General features: G+C 47.7%; 1 protein-coding gene across 1 annotated transcript in view; it reads left to right on the top strand.

The window, feature by feature from the left end:
- MLH1 (mutL homolog 1) overlaps positions 1-18,690 on the top strand; it is a 90,163-nt gene that overhangs the window by 14,025 nt on the left and 57,448 nt on the right. The window contains exons 9-13 of the mRNA XM_055558729.1: positions 1,170-1,282; positions 3,334-3,427; positions 4,507-4,660; positions 8,540-8,916; positions 11,401-11,549. Coding sequence (XP_055414704.1) covers positions 1,170-1,282; positions 3,334-3,427; positions 4,507-4,660; positions 8,540-8,916; positions 11,401-11,549 — 887 coding nt within the window. The remainder of the gene's footprint in view (positions 1-1,169; positions 1,283-3,333; positions 3,428-4,506; positions 4,661-8,539; positions 8,917-11,400; positions 11,550-18,690) is intronic.

Raw genomic sequence — 18,690 nt, 5'->3', positions numbered from 1 at the left:
CTCTTTTGGGGAGAGAGGGCCTGCTGGTGCGCTGCGTGGGGAAGCGCAGGAAGCTGTGCTCTGCGCAGGCTTGGAGTACACACCACTGCCTGTGGAGCATCAGCCACCCTTCCAGCAAGTGTGTGATGAGCTTCTGCTCCTTGCTGGCCACTGTGCTGCGGGGTAGAGGTGGGGAGGAGGGAATAAAGCAGGAAGGAGTCTTGTCCTCAGACGACTCATACTCGAACTGGAGAGACACAGGAAATAATTATTCCGTTCATTAGTGACTGTGCTCAGTGGCTTAAAGGAAAAGTATAAGGTGGGGCATCTCCTGAGATCAGGGAGAGAGATTGTCATGGAAGGCTCTTTGAGGAGGTGATCCCTAGATACGGTGGGTAAGGAGGAATTAACTAGCCGGTGTGTGTGCCAAGTCACTTCAGTCGTGTCCAACTCTGTGAGCCCATGGACTGTAGCCCTCTGGGCTCCTCTGTCCACAGGATTCTCCAGGCAAGAATACTGGAGTGGGTTGCCATTCCTACTCCAGGGATCTTCCTGACCCAGGGATCGAACCAGTGTCTCTTATGTGTCCCGCTTTGGCAGGCAGGTTCTTTACCACTAGCGCCACCTGGGAAGCCAAACCAGCAGAGGGAACTTTCCAGCTGGAGGGACTAGCACTTAAGAGGCCCTCAGGCAGAAATGAGCGTGGCTCATGGGGGGACCTTTTTTCATCTTAATCGATGCCCCTGCTCCCCGTAAACACACTCTGGGGGGCACCACACAGGAGCCTGTCATGTTCCCCATCAGCAAAGTAAGAGATTTTTCAGCAGAGATGATTTCGTTGGAATCTCGTCTTTGGAACTGAGTTACTAAGATACATAAAAGTTTCAGCAAACAACATCTCAGAACTTGACTTGCCATGTCCCAACAGTGACAGTGACGATTGACATATCATAAATGCTTGAAAATAGTAGCTAGGTGGGTGAATGGATGGCCAGATGGGTGGGTGAGAGGTTGGATAGACAAATGGGTGGGTGGGCCTGGACGATCTTAATGAACCAAGTCTCTGGGATCCACACTTGGCAGAGTCAGTTTATGGGAAGGAGCCCTGATTTTTCCAACTCTGATTCTTTAGAGTGTTTGAATTTTCCAGTTTTTTGAAAAGCCTAAAAATTTCTCATTTTTCTAACCAGAGAATTGATAGAAGTTGGATGTGAGGATAAAACCCTTGCCTTCAAAATGAATGGCTACATATCCAATGCAAACTATTCAGTGAAGAAGTGCATCTTCTTACTCTTCATCAACCGTAAGTGAGAAGGAGCTATGTGGAGAAATCGCTCCACAGGGAACTTGAAGGGGCCATGGAGGAACTTCTTATCCACAGGTTTGATTACACCCAGGGAAACCTCATGCAGAAATGTGGTTTAACTAGGAAGTAGTTACAGTTTCTGCCCTGAGTCTCCCTAGTCCTCTCACACGTGCTCAGGGTTGGCTGCCGGTTGCGGAGTCAGGTTCTTGCCTCTGAGAGGTTGCCCAGGAGAGGGCATCCCAGCCCCCATGAGCCAGTGCGGCCTCCTCCCTGCCGGCCTCAGGGCCTTACCCGCAGGCCCAGGGCAGACCTTTGTTCTCTTCTTACATCAAGACCTACTGTTGGAAATTGCCCCGCAGGGCACAGGGAGGGGGTGTATTAGGTGCAGGCAGGGTTTTTTTTTTTTTAAATGAAGTGTAGTTGATTTACAGTATTGTATTAGTTTTAGGTATACAGCAAAGTGAATCAGTTACACACGTATATATTTTTGGATTCTTTTCCATTATAGGTTATTGCAAAATATTAAATATAGTTCCCTGTGCTATACAGTAAATCTGTGTTGTCTGTTTAACATACAGTGGTGTGTATTGGTTAATCCCACGCTCCTAATTTATCCCTCTTCCGCCTTTCTCCATTGGTATCCGTAAGCTTGTTCTCTATGTTTGTGAGTCTGTTTCTGTTTTGTAAATAAGTTCAATTGTAGTACTTTTTACATTCCACACAAAAGTAATAGAATAATTTGTCTTTGATTTATTTCATTTACCATATTGCTGCAAATGGCAATATTTCATTCTTTTTTATGGCTAATATTCCCACTGTAAATGCTTATACAAAAATACACACCATGTCTTCTTTGTCCACGCATCTGTTCATGGACATTTGAGTTGCTTCCATGTCTTTGCAGCTGTGAATTTTGGGGTGCATTTGTTCCTTTTTGAATTGGAGTTTTCATTTTCTCCAGATGTTGGATTATATGGTAACTCTATTTTTAGTTTTTTAAGGAACCTCTGTACTGTTCTCTGTAGTGGCTGAACCAGTTTACATTCCTACCAACAGTGGAGGAGGGTTCCCTTTTCTCCACACCCTCTCCAGCATTTATTATTTATAGACTCTTTAGAGGTTAGGTTAGACTCTTACGTGTGTCGTTTACTTACCTACACACTGGGCAGGCTCCCTCGGGTGGCAGGGACAAAGAACACTCCTCCAGCGTGTCTCAAGTTCAGAAACCTCAGTGGAGGGCCCCTTTTGTTAGGTTACGCAGCACAGCGACATCACTGAGGCAGCTGTGGGTGACGTAGTGAGCACTCAGAATAATAGTCTCCCCGCTCATAAGATCACTGCCTCTCTTTCATTGGAAATAAAAAGATGTGACATATCCTCTGCTCCACCAGGTCAGGAAGTAGATCGTCAACAGGTCAAGAGTCTGGGGAGAAAAGAGAGCCGTGTTGTTTGAAAATAGATCTTCCTCTGATTTTAGTCTTATCTCTCCAGCTTTTATCGTTTTCTACCCTCTCAAGCCTACCTCATCTCCTGAATTACTCTCAGCATGCAGTCAGAGATTTGTACCCCCTGAAGTGCCTGGAAAATGCACTTGCCCTTAAGTCTCTGTTCAGCTACCCCAGTGTTGGAGCTCCCTGAGCCAGTGTGGCTGCCGCCTGCCCCACCGTTCAGCACGCCGGCTCCAGTGGTGGCCCTTACCACGGGGAGCTGGAACTAGTTTTATTCACCAGCGTTTGTTTCCCTGCTTGTAGCCCGGAGTGTGTATTTGCAGAATGAGGTTCTGAGCAGGGGCACGTGGTCTGCCTGGGCTGCCGGGGAGGGGTGAGGAAAGGAGCAGGGAGGCAGAATTGGCTGTTGCTGCTGCTCTGGTGAGAGGAGAGCCCCACGCCCCCAGTGAGATGCTGGGGGATCATGATGGTAAAGGGGGACTGATGTGGATGTCACCCCAGCCGTGTTCTTCCTGAGCTGATGTCCTGGCATGGTATTGGTGTGCACCTGTCACCTCACCCTTTAAGACACATAGGAGCTGATCGCCTTTTATTTTCTAGATCGTCTGGTAGAGTCAGCTTCCTTAAGAAAAGCCATAGAAACGGTGTATGCAGCGTATTTGCCCAAAAGCACACACCCGTTCCTGTACCTCAGGTAAGGCAGCGCTGAATTCCTCACCCAAGACTCATAGGGAAGAGAAATTCTGTCCAGCTGTCCTCTCTGAAAGAGCCGTGGACTTGTTAATTAGCCCAGTGAGAGTGAACCCCATATCCCACTGGCCCTTTTCACAGGTAAAAGGCACAGTTTTCCTTTATTTATTCACTTGTGCTGTAGAATCCCACCGAGAGCTTCCCTTGTGCCAGGCAGTATGTTGGTGGAACAAAGTGAACATCGCCTTGCCCCTGAACCAAGAGGAACCTGCCTTAACCTGGCAGAGAAACCCTTTTCTCCTACGGGTCCGTCCAGCGCCCTCTACCGACCACACTTCACACTGCCACGCTCCCTTATCAGAGCTTGCAGTGATAGATGCTGGCTTTGACCTGAGGCAGTAAGTTGATGGCACAGCCTCTAAACTGACTTTTATGCAACATTTTAATGTTAGAAAGTTCTCTCACATTTATTATTTTTTGTATATGTTTTTATCTCCACATAATACTGAACAGTAAGTAGGGACGGGTTCATGGTTACATATGGGAGAACCGTCCTGAGACATTAACACATTGTTGACTGGGGAATTTTTGCAGAAACTAACTGACACCTGTCATTGATGAGTTGTTATGTACATGAATATTGAAACACTCTGGTCTATAAAGTTTGGGTAACAAGAGACATATTAATAGGTTGCTGGTCAGCTAATTGTTAAATGCCTCGGCCGTGAGTTATGGAATGAGAAATTCCGCTAGCTCTGGAGTGATGGTAATGACAGCTGATGGATGATAAATGTGCTGGGTGCATGCTAAGTGCTTTACGTGAATTTAATCCCCAACATGTATTAGGTCCAGTTCGCAGGCATGGAAATCGAGGCATAGAAAGATGCTGTAACCTACCCGCAGCCACTCAGCTCTCAAGTAGCAGAGTCAGCATTTGAACCAAGGTCACTCAGATTTGACCTTGAAGCCTTAACTACTGCATCATTTGGCTTCCCCAAGTCTCCTGCCCACTGCAAAGACTGTGAGTGAATTTCCCCCGCGTTTCTCACTGTGTTATGTAACTCTTCTCCTTTTTCCTGCCAGTCTAGAAATCAGCCCCCAGAATGTGGACGTCAACGTGCACCCCACGAAGCATGAGGTTCACTTCCTGCACGAGGACAGCATCCTGGAGCGGCTGCAGCAGCACATCGAGGGCAGGCTCCTGGGCTCCAACGCCTCCAGGACCTACTTCACCCAGGTGGGGGCACGGCCCCAGCTCTTTCCCCCGTGCCTTTGCCACCGAAAATGTGCCCTGTCACCCAGGAGCGCCCAGACATTTCACTGTTGCTTTATAGGACTTTCTACTTACTTTGATAATTTTTTTTTTGGCCATGACCTGCGGCATGCAGGATCTTAGTTCCCTGACCAGGGATCAAATCCATGCCCCCTGCAGTGGAAACTCAGTGTCTTAACCCCAGGACCACCAGGGAAGTCCCACTTTGATAGTTTTCTTTCAGCACCTTTCTTGAACCCAACTCTGAAGGTTCACAGTGTTAGTCCTGAGCATGGAGTCGTAAGGCCCCGAGTTCTCTCTCTGCCTCTTTCTGGGGGCCTTAGACCACCTTCCTAGGAAAAGGGGCTGTCTGACACAGAGTGGGGCGCGTCTCCCCTGCATTCCCCACTGGAGATGTTCAGAGGAGGCCGATCCCCCATATCTGGGGCAGAGTGCAGGGGCAGGGCCCTGGGCAGGGCCTTTAGTCAAGCCTTGTTACCACTGTGTGACTGACTTTCCCTGACCGCCACATCTCCCTCAGTAAAGATGGAGCTGGTCACCCCCACACCCAAGGACAGTTATAAGTGGTTGGTGAACAGCAAGTGGAAAATGTCTGGTCCAGGACCTGGCACCATTCAACTTAGTACAATTATCCAGGTTCTAAGAACATTGATTATAAACTGCTCCCCTTCTCTGGGGCCTCAGTTTCCCCATCTGTACAATAAGCAGGTGGTAGTACCATCTCCAGTGTCTGGTTGCAGCTCTGAGGTGACTGCCCAGAGTAGTGAGAGTGGGTTCATCAGAAGCACAGTGGACACCACAACTAGAGAAGTGGAGCCTTTTCCCCCTTAAATCACACTGGGTCCTGTAAGCAGGAAGTGGGCTTCTGTGAGCCCTGCTTCTTTGAAAATTTTCAAAATGGCCAAGCAGGTGAGTGCCTTCCCAAGAGCATTCCTGGTTACCTGCAGAGAGCCTCGATGGGGATGGTGTGGGCTCCAGCAGTGAGCAGAGTGCCCTTGGGGCAGCCGCGCCTGCCCGGGGACCTGCACACCTGCAGGTTGTTGGGGGGTGTGCATGAACCCTCAGAGCGGGTGCTGATACGGAAGGGCTCCATAACTGTCGGTGGTTTTCATCCATCGTTGCTGACTCAGCCTCAGTGCCCTTGACTGCTCCCTCCCCAGATACCCACAGAAGCCCCCTGATGGGCTGCTGGGGTTGCAGCAGAGACGGATTCCTCCCTTCACTGAGGCACCCACGGTTTAGAGTCCACATCCCACATGAGAGAAAAGCAGACTTGGAAGGGAGGGGGCTCTTGTCCCAGGCTTGAGCCTCAGAGACATGAAGGAAGGGATGTGGAGCCTGGGCCCCAAGGCTGAGAAGGAGTTAGATGGGCAGAAGGGGACAGGGGTGCGCAGGATGTTTCTGGCAGAGGAGAGGAGGATACAGGCTCGGCCAGGCAGTGGGGGAGGGCTGCAAGCTAAGAGTGTTGAGGATCTGAATGCTGAGTGTGCTGTCAGCGTTCTCCATGGTGGCTGCCTGATGGGAATCACCTGGGCCCTCCCCGAACCAGTAAATCTATCTCAGGGGGTGGGTCTGGGTGTCGGTGGTTTTTAAAAGCTTGGCCAGGCATGGGCACGCGTAGGTGGGGTTAAGCAACACTGGGCATGTGTGAAGGCCTACGCTCACTGCAGAGTTCAGGTCAGTTCGAGGGGTTTCATCAGCAAGGTAAGGAGTGTAGACTTCAATGTGATGGGAACGGACAGGACCTGGTTTGCATTTTACGGAGAGCTCTCTGGCTGCAGCATGGAAAGCGGATGGAAACCCACAGTGACTTGGGCAAAGTGAGGAGGGAACCTGGACAGAGGACATGTCTCTGATCACTGATCAATAGTTGAAATCTGGAAATGCCAGCACCTGGGCCTTAGTTGGCTGGTGGGAAGGGGAGGAGAGGCCTGGAGGAAGGGGTTCACTGGAGTCCCAGGAGGCGTCTGTGGCTCTACCAGAAAAAGAACCTCTCGACTTCCCTGCTTGTCCTGTCCTGCATGAGGCAGATTTGTTAGATTCCATTTTATTTCCCGAGATAACTCCGCGTGGGTTCTGACCCGTGTGTCTTTAGAAGGAAGGTGGGTTTCTGGGTCAGAGGACCCGCCTCTGTCTGTTGGTGTACTGTTCTGGGTGAAGGTCTCCAAACTCAGACTGTCCCCGCTCCCCTGGGGTCTTCAGAACATCTTCTTGCCCTGGCTCCTCACTTTTTGGCCCTGGGTTGCCTTTTTCCTGCTCCCCAGCTTGGGCCTTGCACTTCGCTCCTGGGGCCAGGACAACAGCAGCCCTGGTTTGCTGGGTTGCCATTCGGTGTGAAAATTAGGAACCCTGGTGGTGCTTGCGGTTTGTTCCAGCTCCATTATGTTGGACAAGGTGTTTCACTTTTCTGGACTTAAAAGTGACTCTGCAAAGTAGTTTTGTTAGTTTCTGCCTCCCTCAAACCCACCTGTGGATTGCACAGGCAGATGAAGTAAGTACATCGCAAGTAAGTATCGCTGTGGTAAGGTTCATCAGTGGGCTCAGCTGCCGACAGCCTGATTCCTTCACCATGAGGGTCACCATTAGTGATTAGTTTCACCATTCCTTGATGGTCATTGCCTGAGCCAGTTATTTCATTAAGATTGTGAGATTATGATTTTCTTGATTTTATCATTTCTTCTTTATTAATAAACCAGTTTTTTCTGTAGCAAATAATTTTCCCTCGTTTGTTATTAGGTTATCCTGAAATAGTTTATGCCAGAAAGAAAAGATAAATGCTGAGTTCTTTGCCTTTGGTGATCAGTTTGCAGGGAAATGGGTTGGTGTCCTAGCAATGTCCGTTTAATGACTTTTTTCCTGCCTATCTCATCTCTCTCCTTCCTGCTTTCCTTTCTTCCTCTCCATTTTTCTCTTTCTTCTAGTATTTTGTCATAGATGTTAACAAGCATCATAATTCAACTAGTTGTAGTTAAATTATTCCATCCCTGACCAGCAGAAACCACTTCAGGCTGGTGCTCTTGTCTTTTTAACCCAATTGCTTGAATCTTTGATAATTTCCTTGTTTCTGATGAGATAGGATTTTTGTAGGCTCACTGTATAGTTTCCCAGCCCATGTCCTGAAATTGGCCACTTTTCCAAAGAACTGCTTTATTTTAGTGGGGGAATGGTATTTAGAAACTATAATCTGGGACTGAGGGGTGGGGGGTGCTTCTCATTGCTGCTGGGTGGTTACTGCTTCCAGGCCTTACCAGTGCACAGAAGTAGGAAATACGTATGTTTACAAATAGACAGTCGGAAGGTGGTCGCCAGAAGCTAGGGGAGAGCTTCCACTTGGGAGGTGGAGGTGGGTGATGGTTGCACAACGTTGTCAGTGTACTTACTGTTGCAGGACTGTACACGTGAAAATGGTTAAACAGATTCTATGTTACGCATATTTTACCACAGTAAATCTCTTACGGCAACAAAAAAATGGACAAAAACATATGAGCTTTACATGAGTATTTTTTATATCAAACCAATTTTTAAATTGTAAGGATTTTGCTGAATTCTTGATTTTATATTGTCTATTTCCGTCTTTATTACTTTTTTGGCCATGCTGTGTGGCGTGCGGAATCTTAGTTCCCTGACCAGGGATCTAACCCAGGCATTGGGAACCACCAGACCACCAAGGAAGTCCCTATATTTGTGTATTTTTAATTTTGTACTTCAAATTTTGGTCAGATTTCCTTCTGTAATAATTCTGTAGTGATAATTATACCTGGTTCTAGCTTCTGCTCCCTTTTGGGGCCTGTACTTCCCTACTTCTTATTCTGAATCTTCCCACCGCCTTCTTTTTTGGCACAGACTTTACTGCCAGGTCTTACTGGCCCGTCTGGGGAAGCAGTTAAATCCACAGCGAGTGTGACCTCATCATCCACTGCCAGAAGTGGTGACAGAGTGTATGCCCACCAGATGGTCCGCACAGACTGCCGGGAACAGAAGCTCGATGCCTTCCTGCAGCCTGTGAGCAGCGCCCTGTCCAGTCAGCCCCAGGCTGTCGTCCCGGAGCACAGGACAGACGCTTCGAGCAGCGGGACCAGGCAGCAGGACGAGGAGATGCTTGAGCTCCCAGCTCCTGCTGCAGTGGCTGCGAAGAGTCAGGCCTTAGAGGACGATGCAACAATGAGGGCTGAAGACCTGGCCGAGAAGAGAGGGCCCTCTTCCAGCCCCGAGAACCCCAGGTATGATCTTGGGCAAAAGGCAGCTGGCCTTCTTTGTTCTTTGCTGAAACTGCCTTCTAACTGGAACTGTCACAAACTCCTTGCAACCTTCTCTCTGCCTGTTCACCATCTCCCTCCAGTGGGATGGTCCACTGTCTGCCTTTGACCACGGCTTGAGAGTCACCCGTCACAGTGGCCTTTGAAATACCTTAAATGTTCATGATTCCAAACATTATTTGAAAACATTTCAGGAAAAAAATCATATTTATCATTTGATTTAATAGTGAATTCTAGTAAAGCCTCAACAGCAGAGGTGGCTGGGAACGGGGACCTAAAATACCTGGAGGAGTCTTCATCCTTCTCCACGTCTCGCCGGAAGTTGTCATTTCTTTCAGAAGAAGCAGAGTTTCTCAGTTTAAATTATGAAACTTCCTAAAGCGCATGGGCTAGTGGTGGAGAGCTAGAGAGAGGGGGACAGGAACAGCTGGACCAATGACTGTCAGTTTAATTGTTTAAATTGGAATATATTTGCTTTATAATCTTGTGTTAGTTTCCGCTGTACAACAAGGTGAATCAGCTAATTGTATACGTAAACCCCCTCCCTCTTGAGCCTCTACCCCATCCCACCCATCTAGGTCATGACAGAGCACTGAGCTGAGCCCCTTGTTCCATGTAGCAGCTTCCCACCAGCTATCTGGTTTACTCATGGTAATGTATTTATGTCACACCTACCCTCCCCTTCTTCCTGTGTCCCCACATCTGTTCTCTGTGTCTTTATTCTTGCCCTGTAAACAGGCTCATCTTTACTATTTTTCTAGATTCCACATATATGCATTACTGTACAGTATTTGTTTTTCTCTGACTTCAGTCTGTATGATAGACTGTGTGGCCATCCATATCTCTACAAATGACCCAATTTCATTTCTTTCTACAGCTGAGTAATACTCCCTGTATATAAACACGTGCCGCATCTTTGTCCGTTTCTCTGTCGATGGCTGCTTGGGTGGTTTCTGTGTTTCAGCTCCTGCGAGCAGTGCTGCAGTAAACACTGGGGTGTAGGCATCTTTTTGACTCAGGGTTTTCTGAGTGCAGTAGGAATGCTGGGTCATATGGTAGTTCTGCTTTTAGTGTTTTAAGAAACTTCCATACTGTTGTCCACAGTGGCTGTGCCAGTTTACATTCTCATCAACAGTTGAAGAGGGTTCCCTTTTCTTCACACCCTCTCCAGCATTTATTGTGCATAGACTTTTTAATGATTGCCATTCTGACTGATGTGAGATGATACCTCACTGTAGTTTTGATGTGCATTTTTCTAATAATTAATGATGTTGAGCATCTTTTCATGTGCTGCTTGGCCATCTGTATATTTTCTTTGGTGTTCAGTGTACACTCTGTGGGTGCTTTAAGGACATCTCACTGGAATCTGTAAGGTACGTATTCCTTTCTCAGTGTGTGCAGGCAGTGTCCCTGGAACTCTGGGTGAAGTCCTTTGCCCAAGGCCACATGTCCATCTGGTGGCTGACCACCAAAACCCTGGCTCTAAATGCCCACTGGAACTTGGGCCTGTTACTTCACCCCATTTGCTCATTTCCAAGTCAGTCTAGCAAGACGACTCCTAAGGATTTGTTTCCAGAGAATAATAAAGGATGCTAACACTTACTGAGCATCCGCTGTGTGCCAGATACTTTGCATGCATTAGCTCAGTTCATGATCTTAACAGCCCTGCCAGGAAGTGTGACGTTTCTGTTTATCACTTGGGAAGGTAACGCCTCGAGCCATTGACTGCACAGCAAAGAAATCTTTTTCAACCAGGAACCAGAGTGCATCACTCCTTGCTGAAAACCACTTGGGGTGAAACCAGCCTGGCTGCCCCAGCCCATCACTCTCCTCCCCTTCGTGGCACTTTGGCCAAACTAGTCCCTCGGCCCAGGAACTCTCTGACCTCTTGTCACCGAGGTCTCAACTCAGATGTCACCTCTCACCAGAGACCGTCTTTGTCCATTTAATCTAAAGTTCTTTCCTTCTCCCCTCATTCTCTTACCTTGTTTTATTTTCGTCATAGCATTTGTTGCTACTTAAAATGATCTTTCTCCTGTTGCTGTTTGTCCCACTGGAAAGCCAGCATGGTGAGGGCAGGCACTTTGTCGTGGCTGTATGAGGTCGGTATTATAGAACAGTGATGGATGGAGGGCCAGGTGGAGGATGGAGGGCTGAATGAATGAGACGTGGCGAGATCAGCACACTTGCTTGAGGCCCTGCAGGTCTCTGGGCTGAGCCATGTCCAGTGGCCCCTTGCTTGGGCCCCAGAGGTGTCTGAGAAGCAGTATCCAGGAGAACAGACTGATCTGACTGGCTCCCTCATGGGGAGGTGCCCCCCTGCCTCCCCAGAATGTGCAGATTTGGCACATAGAAGCTACTTCCGTCTCCAAAATGCGAGCCAAATTTGACTGACTTTAAAAACTTTAAAGATAGTGTTGACCTGCCAGTTCTTCATCTTCTTTGCAGAAAGAGACCTCGAGAAGACTCTGATGTGGAAATGGTGGAGGATGCATCCCGAAAGGAGATGACAGCCGCTTGTACCCCCCGGAGAAGGATCATCAACCTTACCAGTGTTCTGAGTCTCCAGGAGGAGATCAACGAGCGGGGCCATGAGAGTACGTAAGTGCCCAGGCTGCCTGTGTGTCCTGCAGCCGGAACTGCTCTGCTGAAGGTTTGGGAAATGCAGGAAGCATGCATGTCCTGATGGTCTCTGCAGTGCACTGAGCGAAGCTTGCTTTCTTTACTAATCCATGGCGGCATAAGCTTCAAGATAATTGACACCTGGGAGAGAAGAGAAAAAGTGAGTCTCTGGTTTCAGCCAGAGCGAATCAGTACTCTGGTTAAATCAGGAAAGTCAGAGTAGGGTGGTCATTTAAAGCGGTGGTCCCCATCCTTTTTGGCACCTGGGACTGGTTTCATAGAAGACAGTATTTCCGTGGGCTGGGAGGGTGGGGGGAGTGGGGAAGGGGGGATTGTTGGAGGATGATTCAAGTGCGGTACATTTACTGTGCACTTCATTTTTGTTATTATTACATCAGCTCCACCTCAGACCATCAGGCGTTAGATTCCAAAGGTTGGGACCCCCCAATTTAAAGAATCCTGAGTTTGTTTCTATCTTAGCTAAAGGCAGCGTGCGCTGCCTGGCATTTGCTGTAGCTGAGAGTACACAGGTCTGGAGGGCCCTGGTCTGTATCCAGGCAGCTGGTAGCTGCTGCTCTGTGACCTTAGCCTTTCTGTGCCTCAGTTGTTCCTTATCTGTAAAATGAGGTTAATTTTACCACTGAAGATTACTGGTGCTGATTAGAGGTAAAATGTAAGTGAAACACTTGGTACAGAGTAAGGAGTCATAGCTATTTTTGTATCCTGAAGATAAAGTGAAAAATCATTATTATTTTCCTCAGAAATAGCTTTCAGAATGCCCAAGTATAGAGCTCCATTTGAGTCCCTGTTGCTCTGAAATGATGTTTATGGTTTTAGGAATGAAAAGAGGGCTCATCATCTCCCGGGGATAAACTGATGCAGGGACTGAGGTGTGTGACAGTGACCTGTCCCTAACAAAAGTCCGGACCCCACTCAGTGGGTCACAGGCATGCTCTGGGTGGGTCCGTCGTTGCTGGGCGGTGTTGCACCTGAGTCTGTGCAGTTCAGCCCTGTCCTTGCCATTTTCCATCTACTGCACATTTTTGATTAAGCAAGTTACATTTTATAGCAGTGTTGAAATTTATCTTAAAATATGACAACCTGGACTAACTTTTAAATGAAATGAATGGCCGAGGAACAATTCAGGGCCTTTCCCACTGATCCTTAGCCTTCTAAACAGCTGTTCTGGCTCAGACGCCCCTTCCCTCTTCTCAGTTCCCACTCGTTGGAATGAACTCAAGAGAAGCCTCAGTTTGCCCTTTCCTTGCTCCTCCTTCCTCATCTCACTTCGGGCCCTTGTCTGTCTGCACATGGGGAATGGCGTGGGGTCTGCTCCCTCGGGAAGGCTGCACATTTCCTGTGATTAGGGCCTTGCCGGTTGTAGATGGCGCTGCCAACTGGCTTCTGATTTCTGTTTCCGTGGAGATTTGTTCCCCTTGCTTCTTTTCCCTCTGTTACTGGCTTTCAAGCTGGGATCTTTTAAAATCATTTTTAAATAATGAAAGGAAGGTGGGCCATGACTTGATTTATTTAGCAGTCTCACTCACAATTGTTTTAATTGACAGACTCCCTCAGATTTGGAATTTACTGAGTTTTCTCTAAGAGTTTGTATTCCTCATGCAAAGCAGGCTATTTAAAAGTTATAATTTCAGTGAATTTCTGAATAGTTGCTAACTATTTTCGGTAAGGTATAAATCTAATCTCTACCAAGTTTGGTTAGGTTTAGAGTCCATTGCTAAGGTGATGATGAATCGAAATATTCTAAAATTGTATGTTCATGCATATTACCTCATTTAATTCTAGAATAGTCTTGTGAGGGAAGCAGAGTAGATGCTGTTATCTCTGTTTTAAAGATAAAGAAATGGAAGGTGGAGCGATTAGTTGGAACATCCCCACAGTGCAAAGCTGGCCTGGATGCCTGCCTCGTGGAGGGGGCGGTTGTTGCTAGCCCAGCCTGCAGCAGGGGGCCTGGTCCAGGGCTTACGTGCAAAACTAGATCAGCTGCTTTAGATCACGTGGTGGGATGAGCATGCCACATGATCCCTGATCCCTCAGACTGAGGCTGTTTTCAGATGAGCCAGGGCCGGGTTTTCCAGAGGAGTCCTGGTCTTGGTGTGGAGAGTAGGGCTGCCCTTTGGAGCCAAGAGAATTCCGTTGACGCTCCTACCACCTACACCATTCTGTAGCCAGTCAGAAATCTATTCACCTTTGTGGGGCATCTTTTGCATGTTCTGTGAACCGGTGCTCCTGTTACAGCCCTTACTTGGCTGTTGTGATGAACACCTGAGACATCTGAGCAAGGGGAGGGTGGGGACCTCTGACTCAGGTCCTGCCTGTGGCATCTGTTTATACAGCCCCAAGCAGGGAAGCTGGTTGAGTTGAATGCCTACGGGGATCTCTCGAAAGCTTGGATTTGGGGAAGTAGGCTAGAACCTGGCTGCACTCCCACAGAGCTATGCCCTAGCCCAGGAAAGAAGTCAGATGCTTTTGATCTTGGGTGGCCTGGGCCAGCTTGAAGCGGGGCTTGGATTCCCAGCCAGAGGTTGATGTTGGGTCACAGCAGTGATAGTCAAATCCTAGCCACTAGACTAGTGGTCATTGACAAAGCCCTAGCCCTTTGGCTTTGCGGGTAAAGAATTCTCACAAAGACAGAAAGCAGTGAAACAAGTAAAGTATTTATTAAGAGGAAAAAGTTAAGTACAGGTGGATAAACACAGCTGTACTGACACTGAGGGGCGCGGACTGTCACCGAGTCTCGCCCTTGAGGCAGTTGGAATTACTGTTGCGGGGCATTTTTTCTGGTTTTTCTTTGGCCAGTCAGTTTGATCTGCCTGGTTCAGAGCCCATATTTGGTATATCTCATGTGTGCACACTCATCTGTCAGCCAAGAGGGACTCCAGAGAAGAGGTGTAACTTGGCATCGCTCCCCTTTTGCCCTCCAAGGAGCTTTCCAGTCAGGAAGGTCTCCCTTGAGATTGAGAAAATGTGTGGTCTCTTATTTGGGGAGGGCCCAGACTCCTCTCTGGATTGTCCTGCTATTGATATTTAGGAGTTTCTGTCCTCAGGGAACGAACTTCAGTTGGTCACCCTGGGTTGGGGGGCACGTCTACCACCTGCCTCAAATCCTCCCTGAGAGACACAGACCCCAAGAAATTTTTATCAGGAAGATAAAGGGTAAAACTTTTGTAGCTTCTTAAGCTGGCCAGGGCTTCGTAGACCCTATGTAGTCGGGTTCATGGTGCTCTCTCCCTATCTCCTTAAAGGGCTCCAGGTTGCTCTTTCAGCAGGGTCTGCTGTGGGGAGTGAATGGAGTCCCTCATCACCCCTGTTCTGTGATGCCCCAGAGAAAGCAAACTACTTAGATAAGCAAAGACTAAAGATCAGTAAAAGACTGTTATAATCAGACTCGAGCAAGGGTAGGATCTGGTTATACAAGGTCAGCATATCTTTGTTAATCTCAGGCTTAAAATTTAGTATCTTTCTCTATTTCTAAAATGAAAGATCTGAACCTGTTGGTCCCAGGCCGCCTCCTTGGACTGAAAGGTCTTAGTTGCAGATTTGCAACAGTATGGAAAACAATGGGGAAAGTTGCTCAGTCGTGTCCGACTCTTTGCAACCCCGTGGACTATACAGTCCATGGAATTCTCCAGGCCAGAATACTGGAGTGGGTAGCCTTTCCCTTCTCCAGGGCATCTTCCCAATCCAGGGATCGAACCCAGGTCTCCTGCATTGCAGGCGGATTCTTTACCAGCTGAGCCACCAGGGAAACCCACCAACAGAGCATTGGGCAAAATATGAATCAGTATGGCTGAGAAGAGAAAGTTTGTAAGAAAATGTTGCTAAGGAAAGGGTTAGGCAAGAGACATTAGAATTTTCTTCAATTGGAAAATGAACAATTCTGACCCTGTACATTACTGTTCGCAGTCTAGGGTCTCTGGTGGAAGACCATTTTCCTTCAGGAACTTGGTTAAAATTCCTTACGGGATGGACATTGCTTGGGGTAAGCAAATCCAGCTTTCCATCAACTCAGTGGAAGAAGCATGAATTTGTGCAGTGCAAGCCAGAGAGTTGTCTGTTCCTCCTGTGGATAAGGGGAAGAGGTATAGAAAAGCTAAGTCAATTAGTAGCTTCATCGTAGCAGCAGTCAGGCCATAAGTGAGTCACCCAGTGTGGGCAGAGAAGTTTGGTAAATTCCAAGAGCAAGAGTGAGAGCAGAGAAGACAATAGTTATCCAAACCTACCAGAACACATCAGTTATTCTGTAAGTGGATTGGTGTACCAGAAGGCAAAAGGAAGATAGTGTCTAAGATGTCTTTCTGTCCTTTTTGAATAAGAGGTTTAGGTCTTGGAGTGGCTTATTCATCCACCTGGAATTTTCAGGCTGTCTTGGGTCCTCTGGGTCCTGTAGAGCCATGCTTCCCAACCTTTTTGGCACCAGGGACCAGTTTCGAGGAAGACAGTTTTTCCATGGACCAGGGTTGGGGGGCAGGGGATGGTTCAGGCGGTAATGCGAGTGATGGGGAGCAGCAGATAAAGCTTTGTTGGCTTGCTCACCACCCCCTGCTCTGTGACTCAGTTCTTAACAGGCCTCAGACCACTACTGCTCCACGGCCCAGGGCTTGGGGACCTCTGCTATACAGATTTGGAGAAAGGGGTGGATTCACAGGGATGATTGGAATGTGGGTCTTCAGGTTCCTGTAACATATCAGTGGAGACAGGTTTAATCCTGGACAGATGAACCCAGCTGGTGACCCCCTGGAGTTTGCTGTAGGAGTGCTCAGCAAGATTTAGTAAGGACCTTTCCATTTTGCGAGTAGCTAGTCGCCAGGGGTTCATTCTTCTAGGTCTTTAAAAGTACCCAGTCTCCAGGGTAACGGGGACTATCATCTGGAGAGGACTGCACTCTGTGCCATAGTCTTGTCTAGCCCTCTGAACCTGGCCTAGGCTTACAATGTACCTGAGATGAGCCTGGGTTTCTGGGTCAGTTAGCGTGTCCAGAGTAAGGAGTGGCTCTCTGTGTGTCATTTCTCAAGGGCTTGGCTTAGTGGTAGTTTCGGGAGCTGCCCTGACCCTTAGGCAGGCTGTTGGCAGCAGGGTACCACGACTCTAACGTTTCCTGACAGTTTGCCCAAGGTTTTGTTTCGAGTACGCTTATCCTGTTCCACTTTTCCTAAGGACTGAGGTCTTCAGGACGAATGGAGGTAGCACTTAATTCCCAAAGTCTGTGAAGTCTGTTGTGTGATTTTTGCTATAAACGAAGGTTCATTGTCATTCTGAAGGTGATGGGGCAATCTGAATCTAGGAATAATTTCCTTTAGGAGCACCTTAGCCACTTCAGTTACCTTCTCTGTTCTATTAGGGAAGGCCTCCATCTATACAGTTAGAGTACCTGTAAAGACTAGTAAGTATTTGAAGCCCTGGAAAGAAGGCATCTGAGTGAAACCTATTTGCAGTCCTCTCCTGGATAAATCCCACATTGCTGGACTGGGCTGACGAGGGGGAGGCTTGACTTGGCCTCCTGGATTATGGGTGGTGCAAAGGGCACAGCCTCAAGTTACTCTTTTAATTGTCTCCAGGAGCCCTTTCCCTGTAAACACTTAGAAAACAACTACAGGCGTTGCATCTCTCCCAGATGGAGAGAATCATGTAGCCCTCTAGTATTTTTCCAGCAGTCGGAGAAGGAGGGAGCAGTTTCTGATCTGTGTCACCAGCCATCTGCTCCCTTAATTTCCCCCTCTGTTTCCTGCCTGGGTCTCTTCAGAAATTGAGTACCTGGGTATAACATTAGAAGGGGTAAGGGATAGAATTAAAGCCATTTTTGTTATGGACATCTGGGCTACTTTGCTCGCTTCTCAGTCAGCCCTGTCATTTCCTCAGAAAATTAGAGAAGTTCCCTTTTGGTGCCCATGGCAATGAATGCCTGCTACATGTTTTGGTTTTTGAACCGCTTCTATGAGATGTAGAATCTCAGCCCCACTTTTTACAGGGAAATTTCTTGCATTTAGAAGTCTTCTCTATTTCCAGATAGCTGTGTGGCATGTAAAACAAAGACATATTTTGAGTCTGTGTATATGTCTATAATGTTTCCTTCCCTTAGGATGAAGGCTCACATTAGGGCTCTTAGCTCAGCCTTTTGGTCTGAGGTGTTAGGTGGCAAAGATTGCGCTGCTTTAATACTATAATTGCTCACAATAGCATACCCTGCCCTCCTGACTCCATCTTTAACGAAACTGGTGTTAGCACTTCCTCAGTTTTCTATGGCCTGGTCTACAGGTCAGATCAGCAGGCACAGACCTGGTCAAGGGTTTTGAGGCAAGAATGTGTTAGCTCTGGGCATTAAGGTAGTGGGGTTGAGTGTGTGGCAGATTTTGAGGGTTGGTTCTGGAGAGTCAGGGGGCAAAGCCTGGTACTTGATAAGGCACCCTTCTAGTTTGCCTGTTATCTCTGAAGTTGCTGGTACTTGTGAGGGGTCTGGATTTCAAGTGGCTGTCCAAAGACAAGGTTGTTAGGTTTTTCTACCAATAAACTAGTGGTTGCTACAGCCTGGAGGCAGTCAGGCCAAACTTGGGCCACAGAGTCTAGTTGCTTGAAAAAGTAGCTTTTAGGCTGAGGAACTTCCCCTAGCTTCTGTATAAGGACCCCCCAAGGCTGTCCCCTGCCTTTTAGCCATGTACAAGATGATTGGCTTTTTCAAACTGAGGAGACCCAGAGCAGGGGCTCTGGTGAGGGCCTGCTTGATATTATTAAAAGACTTCTCCTGTTCTCCATTCCAAAGTAACAGTTCTGTATCTGGGACTTTAATGGCTTCATATAGGGGCTTAGCCATTAGTCCAAATCCTGGAATCCAAATTCTACAAAATCCTGCCATGCTCCAAAAAAGATGGAGATGTTTCTTTGTCTTTGGAGTGCTTAGGCCTAATATAGTTTGTTTTCTATCTGGAGATAATTGTCTATTTCTGGAGTTTATAATACATCCCAGATATTTAACTTGTTGCCTCGTGCCTTTTTCTGAGAGACTCTAACCCCGGGCCCCAAGGAAATTAGGGACTTCGATGCTATTTGATCTGAAGCCTCCATGGAGGGCCTCCATGTTAAAACGTCATCCAAGTGCTGTGG

Source organism: Bubalus kerabau, chromosome 20, assembly GCF_029407905.1.
Source record: "Bubalus kerabau isolate K-KA32 ecotype Philippines breed swamp buffalo chromosome 20, PCC_UOA_SB_1v2, whole genome shotgun sequence".
Classification (NCBI taxonomy): domain Eukaryota; kingdom Metazoa; phylum Chordata; class Mammalia; order Artiodactyla; family Bovidae; genus Bubalus; species Bubalus kerabau.
This window is presented reverse-complemented; position numbering and strand designations above follow the sequence as displayed.